A 13,627-nucleotide genomic window follows, 5' to 3' on the forward strand; every position below is an offset into this window, starting at 1 on the left:
TTGAACACGAAATGTTTAACGTGCTTGAACACGAAATGTTTAACGTGCTTAGACACGAACTCAATCAAAACAGCACTGTGAAACTGTGAACACAGTATCACAAATAGCAACTGCATTGTGCAAATTAAACTGTAAGTATCCATTTGAACAAGTCAACAAGCATAGACGCACCTATTTTGCAGCTACACTTGTCCGAAACAGTCGCAAAAAACGCGAAAACTATGTCTTCAAGAGAGCAGGTCCGCGTAGATTCTACATGGTTTAGTGGTGAATCAGTAGATTAGTAATAATCCGAGAAGAAGAATACACTCACGTGCAAAACAGAATGATGTCGTATAGCGACTCATCGAGGAGCGACACTGAGGTGTAACGTCGTCCAGCAGCGCCAACATCGTCGAGAAATCGAGCGCGCATGTGATGTTTGCGAGCGCCATCCTACGTGAATAGACCTGCGCTGGAACACCGTCGGCAGGTCGAGCGCAAGGGCGGAATGTTCGCGAGCGCGATCTTACATAAATAGACCTGCACTCGAACAGTGTCGACAGGTCCAGTGCAACAGCGACATTCGCGACCGGAACCCTAGACGGAGTCAAGACTCAAATCGTAAGTGTTATTACTCAACTTATTTACTGATGTTGTTTTCGCACAACTTCATTCGCAGAGGCGTCTGCCGTTTCCCCTTGCCAAAGCCCTCCTCCAGTTCCTGGAGTCGGGGATAGAGCCGCTCTAGCAATGTCCCAAAACAGCGCAGAGATTATCGCACACCTGTCACGTGATGAAAAGACCGTTGGCCCAGAGCCTCTAACCCTAGCTTAGGTGCCCGAGCCTCAACCGAGCCCTGACCGACATCTTCATTGGGAAGGGGCGTGATTTGCCGAGCAACCGATTGGCTAATTCCACATCAGTCTCGGTCTGTCGTGACCAGTCTCGACTTCAACACGTGAGCGGCAAATCCCCGGCAACATGGGATCTCATCTTATCTGTAGCCATATTGGGCATTCTGGAGTCCCATTTAACTTTTGGCGGGCAGAGGATTCTACAGCGGCCGGATTATCGGGATCCCGAACAGGGCCTAAGCTTTTAATGTTCTTCCGATCCTCTCAGAAATAAAACTGCTGAACAGTGGTCGCAAATCTTTCAGATTTAGTTATTGGTAGGCATGTTCAAATTCAAACTACTATTCTCAAATTTCAAATCATGTGGGCACTACAAGCTTAAGAGTAACGACCTAGCATTATCAACTTGCATGCACTTGGTTAGTCAATTATGTAGTACCTTCCATAGAGATAGCGACTCACAACTCCATATCGTATGTTCACTTCAGGTGAGTACGAAGACCTCCGCAGAGTTGGACCTGACGGAGTCGTTACGAGATGCTTTGAACGCGTATATGCCGGGTATTGTGATATTGAATACGACTTGGCCATCTGCATCCGACACCGCTTTCATCCCACCGTTCGTCTGCGTGACCGCTGCCCCAGGGATCGTAACACCTGTCCTCCCATCCGTCACAAGAAGCGCCACAGGCCCAGCCGACAGTACATCGGCTGAGCCGTGCACTGCCAGCTCGAGGAAGTGGGTAACGCCAAAGGCATTATACGCAAATAGAACATTGTCGTTGAATGCGACCTCTTGTTGGCACCCGCCGACGGGGATTAAAGCATAATTGAGAAGAATGCCCCAAAATTCCGTCGTGGTCTGCGCGGAAGATGCAATGCGCGTGATGGAGTAATCATCGTACTTCACGTTGTACGTGCTGGTATATAGACAGAGCTAAGGGAGTCTACTCGGCGGGTAAAAAGAAGCGGTTACTCACCCATCCCATGTGAACCCAGCAAATTGAGAAGCGTTGTCGAGAGCACTCGTGCATGTAGGCCCTGGAAACGGGTTTGCATTATTATTTGTACCGTCGCAGTGATGCGTTCCGCCTGAAGCTGTTGTAACGTTGTGACCAACGGTGACGATAGGTCCCTCATAGATCGTGCTATTCGCCCCTTCAACGCGCAAATTCACCACTGTTCCGTTGTTGGAGGCAGCAGTACAATGGGCGAGCATGCTGACCTCCGCCAGCACGGAGATGAGTGAAGGGATGCTCAGGACAGACTTGGGTCTCATCGCATCCAAAGAGTACGAGGAGGATTCACCGCGTAATAGCACAAGTACCGCCACATTGATAACTGAGACTATATAGGCACACGGCGATGACAGACGCAATGAAGCGATGACAGACGCAATGAAGCGAAGACAGATGCAATGAAATACAGATTGTGCGACGTCCAAGGAGATGTCTAGTCGAGTCTTGCCAGGGACAACTTCCACATAGTCACCGCAAGTAATTCCGATGCAAGGGGTCCAGACAATAGTGTTGTAACGACACTTGAAGGTCCTAAAACCTCGGTAACAATATTTGCCTAAGGTGACGTAATCAGATAACTACAGCCTCAACAACTGCTTCCTCTTCTTTTAGTCATGTTCCCCTCTCAGGCCGCCGATTAGATATTTCAATCCTTCTTTCCTGTAATTCAATCAATCCAACCTACCCGACCACAATCTGTCGATTGGTGCTGAACGAAGATTGCGCTCAATGCCCCCTTCCGCAGCATCTCCTACTCCTCCTGCTAGCAAGCCGCAGAGCTCATCCGAGAAACTCAACGCATTTCGACGAGTCGAAGACGATGAAGTTAAGCCGTACGTTATTGTGAGTGACCTCGGAAAGGGCAGCTTCGCTACTGTCTACCGCGGTTATCATGAGGTGAGTTGAAAATGTCTCACGTCGTGCATGTTTCTCACTGGCATATGAAGCAAACACATCAGCAAGTCGCTATAAAGACCGTGAACAGGAGCACATTGAGCCCCAAGCTCTTCGATAACCTGCAAGGAGAAATCGAGATTCTGAAAGCATTATCTCACAGACATATAACCAGACTGTTGGACATCGTGGTAAGTCGTCCTTCAGCCTGTCACTCTCTACTCGCCAACATTCCTTTCAGCGAGCCGAGAGGAATATTTATCTCATAATAGAGTTCTGCGCTGGCGGCGATCTCGCCAATTACATGAAGAAGCGCGGGCGAGTGGAAGGCCTTGAATATGTGCCATCCCCCGGTGCGGCGCCGACGTACTACCCACATCCGAGGACGGGTGGTCTGGATGAGATCGTCGTCCGTAGCTTCCTCCGCCAACTCGGTAAGTGTCACCCGTTCACGAGGGGACTCATATTCTGACTCTTGAGACTTGCAGCTCGCGCAATCAAGTTCCTGCGCCAACGTAATCTCATCCATCGTGACATAAAGCCTCAGGTGAGCTCCGCCACTGTGTAGCTTCGTACACTAACGTTCCCCAGAATCTGTTGCTGAATCCTGCGTCTTCCGACGACTTGGCAAGAGGTCACCCGCTCGGGGTCCCGATCCTGAAGGTCGCGGATTTCGGTTTCGCACGGTCACTGCCTTCCGCGACTATGGCAGAAACGCTATGCGGTTCACCGTGAGTGTGTTTGCGCACATGCATGCTCACGCGCACTTACATCGAAACAGGCTATACATGGCCCCAGAAGTCCTGCGGGGTGAGAAGTATGACGCGAAAGCGGATCTGTGGTCGGTGGGCGCGGTGCTGTACGAGATGGCAGTGGGAAGGCCACCATTCCGAGCGTCCAACCACATCGAGCTGCTGAAGAAGATTGACCTCTCCAAAGGGATCAAGTTCCCGGATGAGGATCCGCAGGCACAAGCTCGCGCAGCGGCAGGCGGAGAGGAGCTGAAGCCGGTCCCAAGCGACGTGAAGAAGCTAATTCGCTGCCTGCTGAAGCGTATGCCTGCAGAGCGATCCAGCTTCGAGGACTTTTTTGGCAGCACAGCAATGGCGAAGTCGAAGTTCCCCAGGCCGCAGCGACCCCCATCGCCCACATGGCCCGACGACGAGTACACGAACGGAGGGCAACTGGCGATCCCCGAACACCACTTAGTGATCCCACCCGAGGTGCTCGACCCGAAAGCGATGATCCCACCCAGCAAGTTCAACTTCAGGAGACGGGAGTTGGGGAGCAATACTCCGCAAGAGTTGCCGCAGGACAGGTGCGTCTCTTATCTAGTAGGTGGCTTACTCGAGCAGGCGGATAATACACCCGCCAGCCCGACGTATCCCGCTACGGGTGTTTCTGAAGTGTTGAGATCACCGACGGTTCCTCTGCTTGTGGATCCATCTCTACATACTAGGCGTTTGTCCACCGAAGTGTCAGTCATTCCTGGTGAGACAGAAGAAGATGGCCTGCTACGGCGGGAATATGTGCTCGTTGGTGACAAGAAGGCTGTTGAGTTGATCCAAGCGGTAGACGGTAAGGCTCTTACATACGGCCACACCACTGCCAGAGCCTGTGACCCTACTTCTGCAGAGATTAACGTCGCACGCCGGCGTCCACTTCGTGACAATAGACGGGTGCCACCACCCCCTCTGAAGGAGACTCCCGCGGCTGAGTTCCCTGTTTTCGAGTCTCCCGCTCCATCGAGCGCCAACACTACGTTTCCTCCCGCTCCAAACCCAAATGCCCCTCCGTTGTCATCGTCGCCCTCCAGCATCAATTCGCGGACCGGTTCGAACGCGCTCACGCGGGCGCTCAGTCTTGCTTCGAGGAAGTTGTTTGGTTCACCATCTTCAGCGCGATCGTCGCCTTACTACCGCGAGTATACCTCATCATCTCCGAGACGCCAGCAGATCATCTCGGGTCGTGGGCTGGGTTTACAAATGGGAGGTCAGCGGGATCCACTTGAAGACGAGCTGTTGGCTTCACTTGAGGAGCTCGCACAGAAGACGGAAGTGTTGACACATTGGGCGGACGAGATGTACGAATACGTCAAGGCTGTGCCGCAGAGTAAGCGTTATGGAAAGTTTCGTACTTATGAACGATTTTGACGCTCTAGTGTTGCAGAACCCCTTCCGGATCCCACGAAGTTCATCAGACGAGAAGGCGAACCGGAACGGAAGGCTGAGAAACGGAAGAACGCCGACATCGAAGCAGAATATAACGCGATGGCTTGCGTTGCACTGTACATGTTACTGATGTCCTTCTCCCAGAAGGGCGTCAGCAAATTGTGCAACTATTACGAGCACATGCAAATGCGCGATCCGGACGGGGAGATGGAGGTCAGCGAAGGCTTTGACGAAGGTATGTCTTCATGTGTGGTAGTGTAGATGCATACTCGGCGGGATTGCTGATGGCATTTCAAAGCGTTGACTTGGTTTGAGGAGCATTTCAACAAATGCCATGAACGTGCGGCGCTTGTCAAGACTTGGCTTCCAGCTCAGTACACCGGGCCTCCCACGTTCCTCGATCAGCTCGTATACGATCACGCTCTTATGCTGGTAAGCGCCTATCATTCATAGCAAACGATCTCATGCCCATTCTACTTTAGAGCCGAACAGCTGCTCGGAAAGAACTTCTAGATCAAGCAACGTCTCCCGACCAATGCGAGAAGCTATACGAGGAATCTCTCTGGTGTCTGTATGCCCTGCAGGATGACCTTCTGCAGAAAGACAATCCGTTCATGGACGAGGACCGCGAAACGATATGTACCTGTGCGTAGCAAACAAATGGCGTGCCCGCGTACGTGGCGGACTGACATAGATGTACAGGGATCAAGCGTACGAAGCTCCGCCTCGTGCGTTGCCGTGTCAGGATGGGCATGAATGATCGTGATCGCCTCAAGGATGCCCGTCTGGACAAGAACCTGGACGACGTCCACCGAGACCCTGCACCCTGGGATGTCCCTGTCCTAGAACGTCGTGACTCTGGCTCACAACCTCTCCCGCAACATCCTTGACTGTTACCCCCGCATTTTCATATCTCCGTTAGATGCCTCATTGTATTATTCACATATTATGGGTGGCCTTGTTGACGATTCTTACCATGTTGTCGTTGTTTTCTTTGGGCCCCTCTCATGGATCCTATAATGCCGAACTGCGATGGACAGTTACTGCGACTCGTCGTTCCCTTCTATGTATGTACATCACATTTGTACCACTGTGTATTCCCTGCACGTCCTACTCTCTTGTATACTGCTTGTAGTATTTTTACCTGCTTCTCTCTTATTCGTATCGCTGTAATATACCGAGGGTGTTTATTGGCCAATCTTATCTCAGAACTGGAAGCTCTGGTTGAGATCATCGTATAAGTGCTCTCGCATGCCGGCGGGTAATATCGGTTCGTTGCCATTGGCGATGTACCCTGCACGCATTGTGAAGGTGGAGGGTGACCGCATATGGTAGAGGAGGAAAGCTGCTCACGGAACGGCATCTCGACGCTTTCTTTTGCATTGAAGACGATATTTGGATAATCCTGGGTCATTCGTCGGCTGTCAGCGTCACGCACCCTCTCTAAAAGTACGCACGATGAAAGGAATTTTAGACAGCGAGACTACGTGTGCATATTAGATCAGGGCTGAGTCTCGCCTCGCTGTCGCTCACCTTTGTCTTGCACCACTATCTTCGTCACGCCGAGAGCGGTATCAGTTGTCATTTGCACCGGACCGAGGTGTCGTGTGGGAAATCCCAACGCACGCAGTTCAGATGTTCTGTCTCGGGGTGGATCGTCGCCTGTGTTTTCAGGATCAGACCAACACGGAATCGACTAGTAGGTACATACCGAGGATGCCCTGCAACATTCAGATGCGTTATTCAGTCTCACAATATATACAAGTCGGAGGCCACTCTGGATACTGCACAAATGCAAGCTGAACTCACCCCGAACAAGAACCAGGAGAATCGACCATCTCCGTCTTCAGGAGACAGCTCTTTCTCTGCCTTGGGGTCCAGAAGGCAAACTTTAATGAGAGGTATGTCGTTCGCTTTCATCAGCTCCATGACTGACACCTGATGAGAAGATGCCTGGGCTGACTCTGAGCTTTCTGTCGGTGTTCCTCGGTCAAATAGTGACGAAAGCGAGGGGCAAGACGACTGGGACAAGTGCGTGAAATGGACATGGGCTCCAGGGCCTGCTAAAGAGCGCATGTGCTTCGAGAGACTTCGCAAACAGGTCACAAAATGGTTATAGAATATGCATGCTTACCATGTATTCTAACTCGACCCACTTCGGGATCGATTTGGAGGTGTCCTCGTCCTCTTCCATGTGTTCTGCCGTGTCCTAATCAGACGCATGCGCGTGTACACGAGGTCAGTCTTTCTTACCAATGACATAGGTGAAACCCATTGGACCACAGTAGAAGTGAGGTCTGACATCAGGACTTTTAGAATGAACGAACAGAAACTACTTCATGGAACTCACAGCTGGGGTACTCGCAGTGGATGTCGTCGCGAGAGTACATACAAAGTTAACGAAAGAGCGTCCCATTATGCTTAGTTGCGCACTACCGTCCCGCTCAACGTCAATATCTAGGATGGGACACTTTATCTACTGCCCCAAGAATGTGAACATACATCAGGCAGTCATTTATTTCTCCAAGTTTGTTTGCGAGATCTTAGAGGTCTAACAGTCCGAGTCAATGACCACGTTCCACGACCTCGCCCTAACTTCACGTTATGTTCTGTCGAATTCAGCGAATTTAGAACGCATACGACTATAGCTAGGAATATTCACAATATTTCACAATCTCACATGGTGTAGAAGCCACAACGATGGAAAAGGGAAGATGACATAAGCATAAGGTGAGAAAACTTCATCGCTGACTGTACAGTTGTTGCATCTGCCCTCCCGTATCGACGACCTACACGCTCAGCAAGCAAACATGGGAAAAGGTGATTGTTTTCTGCAGGATATTGATTGTCTTTGTGCAGCCTTACTGATGGTGGTGTCGCAGTTCACGGCTCTCTCGCTCGTGCCGGCAAAGTCAAGTCACAGACACCCAAGGTCGACAAGCAGGAGAAGAAGAAGACTCCCAAAGGTCGTGCCAAGAAGCGGATACTCTACAACCGCAGGCACGTAGACTATGTTGCTGAACAATCACTTGTATCTTGACTCAGTTCTACAGATTCGTTAACGTTACAACTCTCCCTGGTGGCAAGCGGAGAATGTGAGTGACCACTTTGGTTCTAAGTTTTCCATGTTCCGCGTGCTTTCACTTTGCCCGCCTACGGATGATACAACCAACCAATGCATAGTTCACACTGAATCACTTCTGTTGAGAACCATTCATCTTGTCTTTCGCTCCTATCTGATCCTTAAACCAACTCGTTATCCTTGCTGCGGGCATGTTCTGACTGGTCATCACTCTTGCAGGAACCCCAACCCCGAGAAGTAAAATTGCCCTCTGGGGGTTGATCGCGACGCAGCAGGCGTCATCGTCGGGTCTGCTGCCCTTCTGTATCCGCTACGGAACGCGTCCTGGAGTGTCATTGATGGAGTTGAGACGCGCATTGGCTGTATCATTCTTATTCCCACTGCACCTTATGTTCATCAGTTCATGCATAGTATGCCCATCTACAACACGATCATGATTTGAGGGCAATCGCCTTTCTGACCGCTATTCGTCGAGTTTTGTCAGAGAGGTGTCGCCGAGGACGGACTACGTCCAATTGCATGGCAGATACAGGTAAGTATTGGGGGGAATAGACTGCTCTACAAGGGAAGCTCGTAGTCGCTAGTACCCAACAGCGACGTGACGTGCCTGCTTTCCAAATATCCGTACTCAGATAAATGCTGACGGCGATACAAACATCAGTGGATCACAGTAGCTAGTGTGCTCATGAAGGAGGTATGGTCATTTGGTGGAGATGCACCCTTCACGTTGAGGTATGCTGTCCGCAAACGCTCCGTGGAGAGCTCGTCCAAGTTCGCGAGTTTCGCAGTGGTCGGAGCAGGCGTTTGTGATGCCGACGATGATGAATGGCGTGGCTCGGTGATCAATCGATGAGTGCACTGAGCGGTCGATCCGCAAGGTGAATTGATATGCACGGCGAAGACGCGAACATACGCACCAACTTGACGCCGTACCATGCTCGCAGAGTCAGACTCACTGGTATCGAGTCCTGTGGGACGCCTTCCTCATCGTCTGTCATGTCGACAGCCACGAGGAACATTTTGAGGGAGAGCGTGATATCCCCGGCCAAGTATGCAGTCTCCGCGAATTGCAGGAAACAGAAGGGGTTCTGGGGGGACAGGAGGAGGGCATGCGATAGCGACTGAAGTGCATATGTGTACCTACATAAAGACAAAGAATTAGATGCATGGATAAGTATCTATTAAGAGATGAGTGCGTACTGTTGACATGACGCATACGTATCTGCGAGCTCAAGCCAGCCCTCCACGTCGGTGTAAAACGTGTCCAGCATTGCTGAGAGCTCTTCCACTGCACGGTCAATCTTTCCCATGCGCCGCAGGACATAGGCTTTCCTCCTCCAAATAGCCTGCAGTGACCAACCACACCATGAGTCTGTCGGGGTGCATTCATATCAACGTATGACGCGTACCGCCCTCGTCGAGTCCTCCTGCAACAACTCGTCGTAGTACTTCAGTGCAACTTCTGGAGGCTCTGTCACTTCCATTCTAATACCTTGGAGGAGATCAACGCGGGGGGATTGAGGGAACTTGTTGGAGATGCGTTGCAGACATTGCTATGCATAATCAAACGACTTCTGTAAATATCGGGCCTCAGACAGGAACAATTCGCTCACGTCTGCGACCTTGAGCTCAGTCTGGTCAAACGCAGCTAATGTCAGCCTCTCCAGAGCATCCCAACCTGACGATGATGTGTTCAGCATGTCAACAGTCCTCCGCTGGGAAGCGTTGCATCTACTAACCTGCCTCGCCCTGTTTCGCAAATGCATCGGTTCGAAGTAACACGACGCCCTTCTCGAATGTCTCTCGAGACTTCTTCGTCTGTTGGGGGCGATAGCTGGCGAGTTTCTGGAGAGAGGTTGTGAGGTCCATGGTGCACGCTGTAACGGCCGTTGCAGCGGGCGTCACATGCTTCCTCTCTCCCACTTTCTGCGATGCACCCGGGCCCGACGATGTTCTCATCTCCTCTCTCACACCGCCGTCCAGTCAAAATTTGCCAACCCAATAGCCGTTCTATCACTTAGAGTGAACATGGGCGTGAAGTTCTCGAGGTAGCGGAACATTTTCACCAGTTGGAATGGTGTATTCTAACAAGCGAACCTAGCCATACTTTCCCTCACAATACAAGTAATGATTCTCGCTCTTCAACCCTAATAGCGACTGTCGGAGATGCAATACGCATAAAGGATCTGACCCTGATGGTCCGTTTCATAGATGGTGCCCAATGGCCTTCGGGAACGACCTTACAGCCTGTGCTAGTCTCTCTGACAATGGCGCACGACCTCCACCAGGCTGCGGAAAACGATGATCTCTCTCACTCTATTGACTACTCGTCGGTCTTATCCTCCCTGGCTAGTTCATGTGCTGCCCCCTCTTCGTCGCTGGAAGTGCTGTCTGAACGCATTTGCGACACTTGCTTTACGTCCTATCCAGAGCTCGGGGAGCTGTATGTCAGTATCTCGCGCCCGAAGGCACTTCTGCATGCTCGTGCGACGAGGATCGTGTCCGAGTGGAGGAGGTCCCATCATGACCCCGTGCATGAAAAGTTCTTCATAGAGGAGCTCGATTGTCAGGCCATTGTGGGCGTTAATCCTTGCGAGCGAGAAGAGAAGCAACGCGTTCGCTTCAATATAATGCTGGATAGACACAAACGCCGTGCCCAATTTGATTTCCACGAAGTTGCGCGGAAAGTATTCGAAGTACGTAGTTTATCGTATTCGCAGACTAGCATTCACAGTGCCCTTATACAGAATGTTCAATCATCCTCCCATCTGACGCTTGAGGCTCTTGCTTCTTTGACTGCGCGCACCGTGTTGTTGCATACCGGCACCATTTCTGACCGCGTTACAGTCCGGGCGGCTAAACCGAGCGCGTTAGTTCTTGCAGAGGCAGCGGAGGTGGAGATCACTCGCACTCTGCGGGATTACGAGCCATCCTCTGCTTCGACGTTGAAGCAAACGCATGAAAATAATGTCACCCACGCACCGGCATCTCCGACGCCGAGTCTGTTTTCGCTTTTGGCTGCACTTCCTGAACGATCTGGTCATGATGAGACTGTGTACGCGCATAGGGCAGCAATCGCGCTTGGTGCTAACCTTGGAGATCGCTTCGCGAATATCGAGCTTGCACTGCGCTTGCTGGAGATGCCCGATGGAACCGGGCGACCGCGCGCTGCGGTGGTTGACACCAGCTTCTTGTATGAGACCGCGCCAATGTATGTCACAGACCAGCCTCAATTTATAAATGGTGCTTGTATGGTCCGTGTCTCCGCGTTGTGCTGGAGGACAGCGATTCATGGCATGCACTTTGCAGATTGAGACCGATATGAATCCCCGCTCACTCCTCGCTTTCCTGAAGGATATCGAGGCAACCGTCGGCCGTGTCTCATCTTTCAGGAATGGGCCGCGTGCTATTGATCTGGACATCCTGACGTTCGATGCAATGACTGTCGACACGAGACCTGAGTCAAAGAAGGACAAGCTTGATAACCTCACCGGCGAGCTTGTGGTGCCTCATCCTCGGATCGCGGAGAGAGAGTTCGTACTGAGGCCCTTGAGCGAGTGCGTTCAATCGTATCGGAGAAATTTGATTCGACACTGACCGACTCGTTTAGTATGATCCCAGACTATGTCCATCCTGTCCTTGGCAAGCCAGTGCGCACTCTCCTCTTGGAGCTCGTTGCCAAGCAATCGACGGACACTCCCGCCATGAGTAAGGTTGTGCCCTTCCCTCGCTACCCGTACATTTCACCGTCTATAGCCACGGTGACACCGGGCATTCCGTCGGTCCCACCGACGGCGACCTACTGGACGTTCCCTGTATACTCTTCAACTTCATCTAGACGCCCTCTGCAAAAGAGCTACGTCATGGGCACGCTCAACGCAACCCCAGACTCCTTCTCTGACGGGTCAAGGCACAACACTACCCCTGCGGCTGTGGCATATGCAACTGCATCCGTTGCCGGAGGCGCAGATATTATTGATGTAGGTGGATACTCGACTCGCCCAGGCGCTGCGTATGTTTCACCGGACGAAGAAATATCACGAGTTATCCCGGTCGTCGAAGCCATACGAGGCCTTTCCAGCGAGCAGAACACGGTATCAGCAGATGCGAGATTGAGTGCCCGGACAGCAGACGTGCCCATCAGCGTAGACACCTTCCGTTGGGAGGTCGCCGATGCTGCTGTGCGCGCGGGAGCAAGCTGCATTAACGACGTATACGCGTTCACAGGGCCCGCGTACCCGTTGGACATGTCCGCCGCAGAATATTTCCTCAAGTTTCGGGAGATTGCACGCGAATTAGCCGTTCCTGTCGTGCTCATGCACTCTCGCGGAGACGCCGCTTCGAACAAGGACTACTCCGCGTACTCGTACGCTGCAGACTCCCGGGGGAGAGGTGCCGTCTTAGAAGGCGTTCGGGTGGAGCTAGGCGAGAAGGTCGAGGCTGCCGTGCGCGGCCGCGGCGGCTTACGGCGCTGGCTTGTCATCGTGGATCCTGGCGTCGGCTTCAGTAAGACGCTCGAGGGCAACCTCGAAGTCCTCCGCGCATCATCAGAAATTACCGCAGCACACCCGCACCGCCGCAATCCCCTCGCTGGCTTCCCGCAGCTGATCGGCACGTCGAGGAAGTCGTTTCTCGGCACCATTCTCGCGCAGCCCGACACTGGCGGCGCGTACGAGGGGCGGAAGACGAGACCGGATGAGCGTGGGTGGGCGACTGCCGCTGCGGTCAGCTGTGCGGTGCAGCAGGGTGCGGAGGTCATCAGGGTGCACGACGTCCTGGAGATGGGGGACGCTATCAGGGTCGCACAAGCGTTGTGGAATTGATACAGGATCAAGCTCCATTCCTGTCTCTCACTTCAACTGTGGACCTCGCATTGTGATCCACGCTCTGCTTCAACTGCAGACCCCTCCGTTACTTATCCGAGGGGATAATCCTTCCACGTGGACTTGGCAAAATTGTGCCACATGGTGAACGTTTGCTCGAAAGCCCGGTGGATATGAGCGGCTGTTTGGCAAAGCCACCTCACAGGCATCAAGGGCGTTGGCAACTATATGGCCTCACATTCCGATGACCACCCTGTATCAGGAAAGTCTTCCAATGGAGAACGAGTAGCTACAATCAACGTCCACTCTCTCCATGTTGGCTGGTGTCACTAAATATATCTAGTCCCAGCCACCCGTCAATGGAGAATATAAATTGATAAAAATAAAACAGTTTGAGTAGAAGAGGAGGACGCACTATGTGATGAATTCAGGTAATAAAAGGGGGCTGGACAAACCTGAGCATCTTACGACGCACAGTCCGAAAGCCAGCCAGAATCTCTGAGTCGGGTCTCTGACCCGGACAAAGCGCTGTCAGAGGCACCGTCAGGGAAGTCGAAATTTCTTGGAGGACTTCTGCGTCAACGGCGTTCCTCCCATCTCGCATATGGGCAGCTGCCCACGGAGAGCCCGGCAGCGCCCATGTTGCGTCTGGTCTGCCATTGGATCCGCTCGTCAACCAAGTCATTCCAAATTCTTTGTTGTACGCGTCAATCCACGTCTGCAGCACAAGCAGCTCCACTTGCTGCATCCGATGGCGTACTGCTTTGAACGTGCGGCAGCAAGCGGGCGGTAAGGTCCAAAT

General features: G+C 52.2%; 6 protein-coding genes across 6 annotated transcripts; 3 read left to right on the forward strand and 3 right to left on the reverse strand.

Annotated features, from left to right (window-relative positions):
• Positions 1-1,320: 1,320 nt before the first annotated feature.
• SCP_0504470 (hypothetical protein) lies at positions 1,321-2,115 on the reverse strand (the record flags this gene model as incomplete). The annotated part of the gene is made up of 2 exons (XM_027758511.1): positions 1,321-1,756; positions 1,817-2,115. The coding sequence occupies 2 exons, from the start codon at positions 2,113-2,115 to the stop codon at positions 1,321-1,323; spliced, it is 735 nt and encodes a 244-aa protein (XP_027614312.1).
• Positions 2,116-2,584: 469 nt separating this feature from the next.
• On the forward strand, positions 2,585-5,810 carry SCP_0504480 (predicted protein; the record flags this gene model as incomplete). Its single annotated transcript, XM_027758512.1, has 10 exons — positions 2,585-2,752; positions 2,803-2,940; positions 2,991-3,183; positions 3,238-3,296; positions 3,341-3,480; positions 3,531-4,861; positions 4,919-5,155; positions 5,219-5,352; positions 5,403-5,565; positions 5,623-5,810. 10 exons carry the CDS (start codon positions 2,585-2,587, stop codon positions 5,808-5,810), a joined length of 2,751 nt encoding a protein of 916 aa, XP_027614313.1.
• A 315-nt stretch (positions 5,811-6,125) lies between these two features.
• On the reverse strand, positions 6,126-7,310 carry SCP_0504490 (Protein arginine N-methyltransferase SFM1; the record flags this gene model as incomplete). The annotated part of the gene is made up of 9 exons (XM_027758513.1): positions 6,126-6,214; positions 6,274-6,325; positions 6,378-6,403; positions 6,454-6,582; positions 6,632-6,641; positions 6,730-6,999; positions 7,055-7,129; positions 7,174-7,217; positions 7,271-7,310. 9 exons carry the CDS (start codon positions 7,308-7,310, stop codon positions 6,126-6,128), a joined length of 735 nt encoding a protein of 244 aa, XP_027614314.1.
• A 420-nt stretch (positions 7,311-7,730) lies between these two features.
• On the forward strand, positions 7,731-7,960 carry SCP_0504500 (40S ribosomal protein S30-B; the record flags this gene model as incomplete). Its single annotated transcript, XM_027758514.1, has 2 exons — positions 7,731-7,740; positions 7,803-7,960. 2 exons carry the CDS (start codon positions 7,731-7,733, stop codon positions 7,958-7,960), a joined length of 168 nt encoding a protein of 55 aa, XP_027614315.1.
• Positions 7,961-8,659: 699 nt separating this feature from the next.
• Positions 8,660-9,871, reverse strand: SCP_0504510 (TPR repeat protein; the record flags this gene model as incomplete). The annotated part of the gene is made up of 6 exons (XM_027758515.1): positions 8,660-8,860; positions 8,920-9,142; positions 9,203-9,348; positions 9,412-9,555; positions 9,616-9,680; positions 9,742-9,871. The coding sequence occupies 6 exons, from the start codon at positions 9,869-9,871 to the stop codon at positions 8,660-8,662; spliced, it is 909 nt and encodes a 302-aa protein (XP_027614316.1).
• A 398-nt stretch (positions 9,872-10,269) lies between these two features.
• On the forward strand, positions 10,270-12,825 carry SCP_0504520 (Folic acid synthesis protein; the record flags this gene model as incomplete). The annotated part of the gene is made up of 4 exons (XM_027758516.1): positions 10,270-10,698; positions 10,750-11,256; positions 11,312-11,559; positions 11,613-12,825. 4 exons carry the CDS (start codon positions 10,270-10,272, stop codon positions 12,823-12,825), a joined length of 2,397 nt encoding a protein of 798 aa, XP_027614317.1.
• Positions 12,826-13,627: the final 802 nt, after the last annotated feature.

Source organism: Sparassis crispa (genome assembly GCF_003851025.1).
Source record: "Sparassis crispa DNA, contig_000004F, whole genome shotgun sequence".
NCBI lineage: Eukaryota > Fungi > Basidiomycota > Agaricomycetes > Polyporales > Sparassidaceae > Sparassis > Sparassis crispa.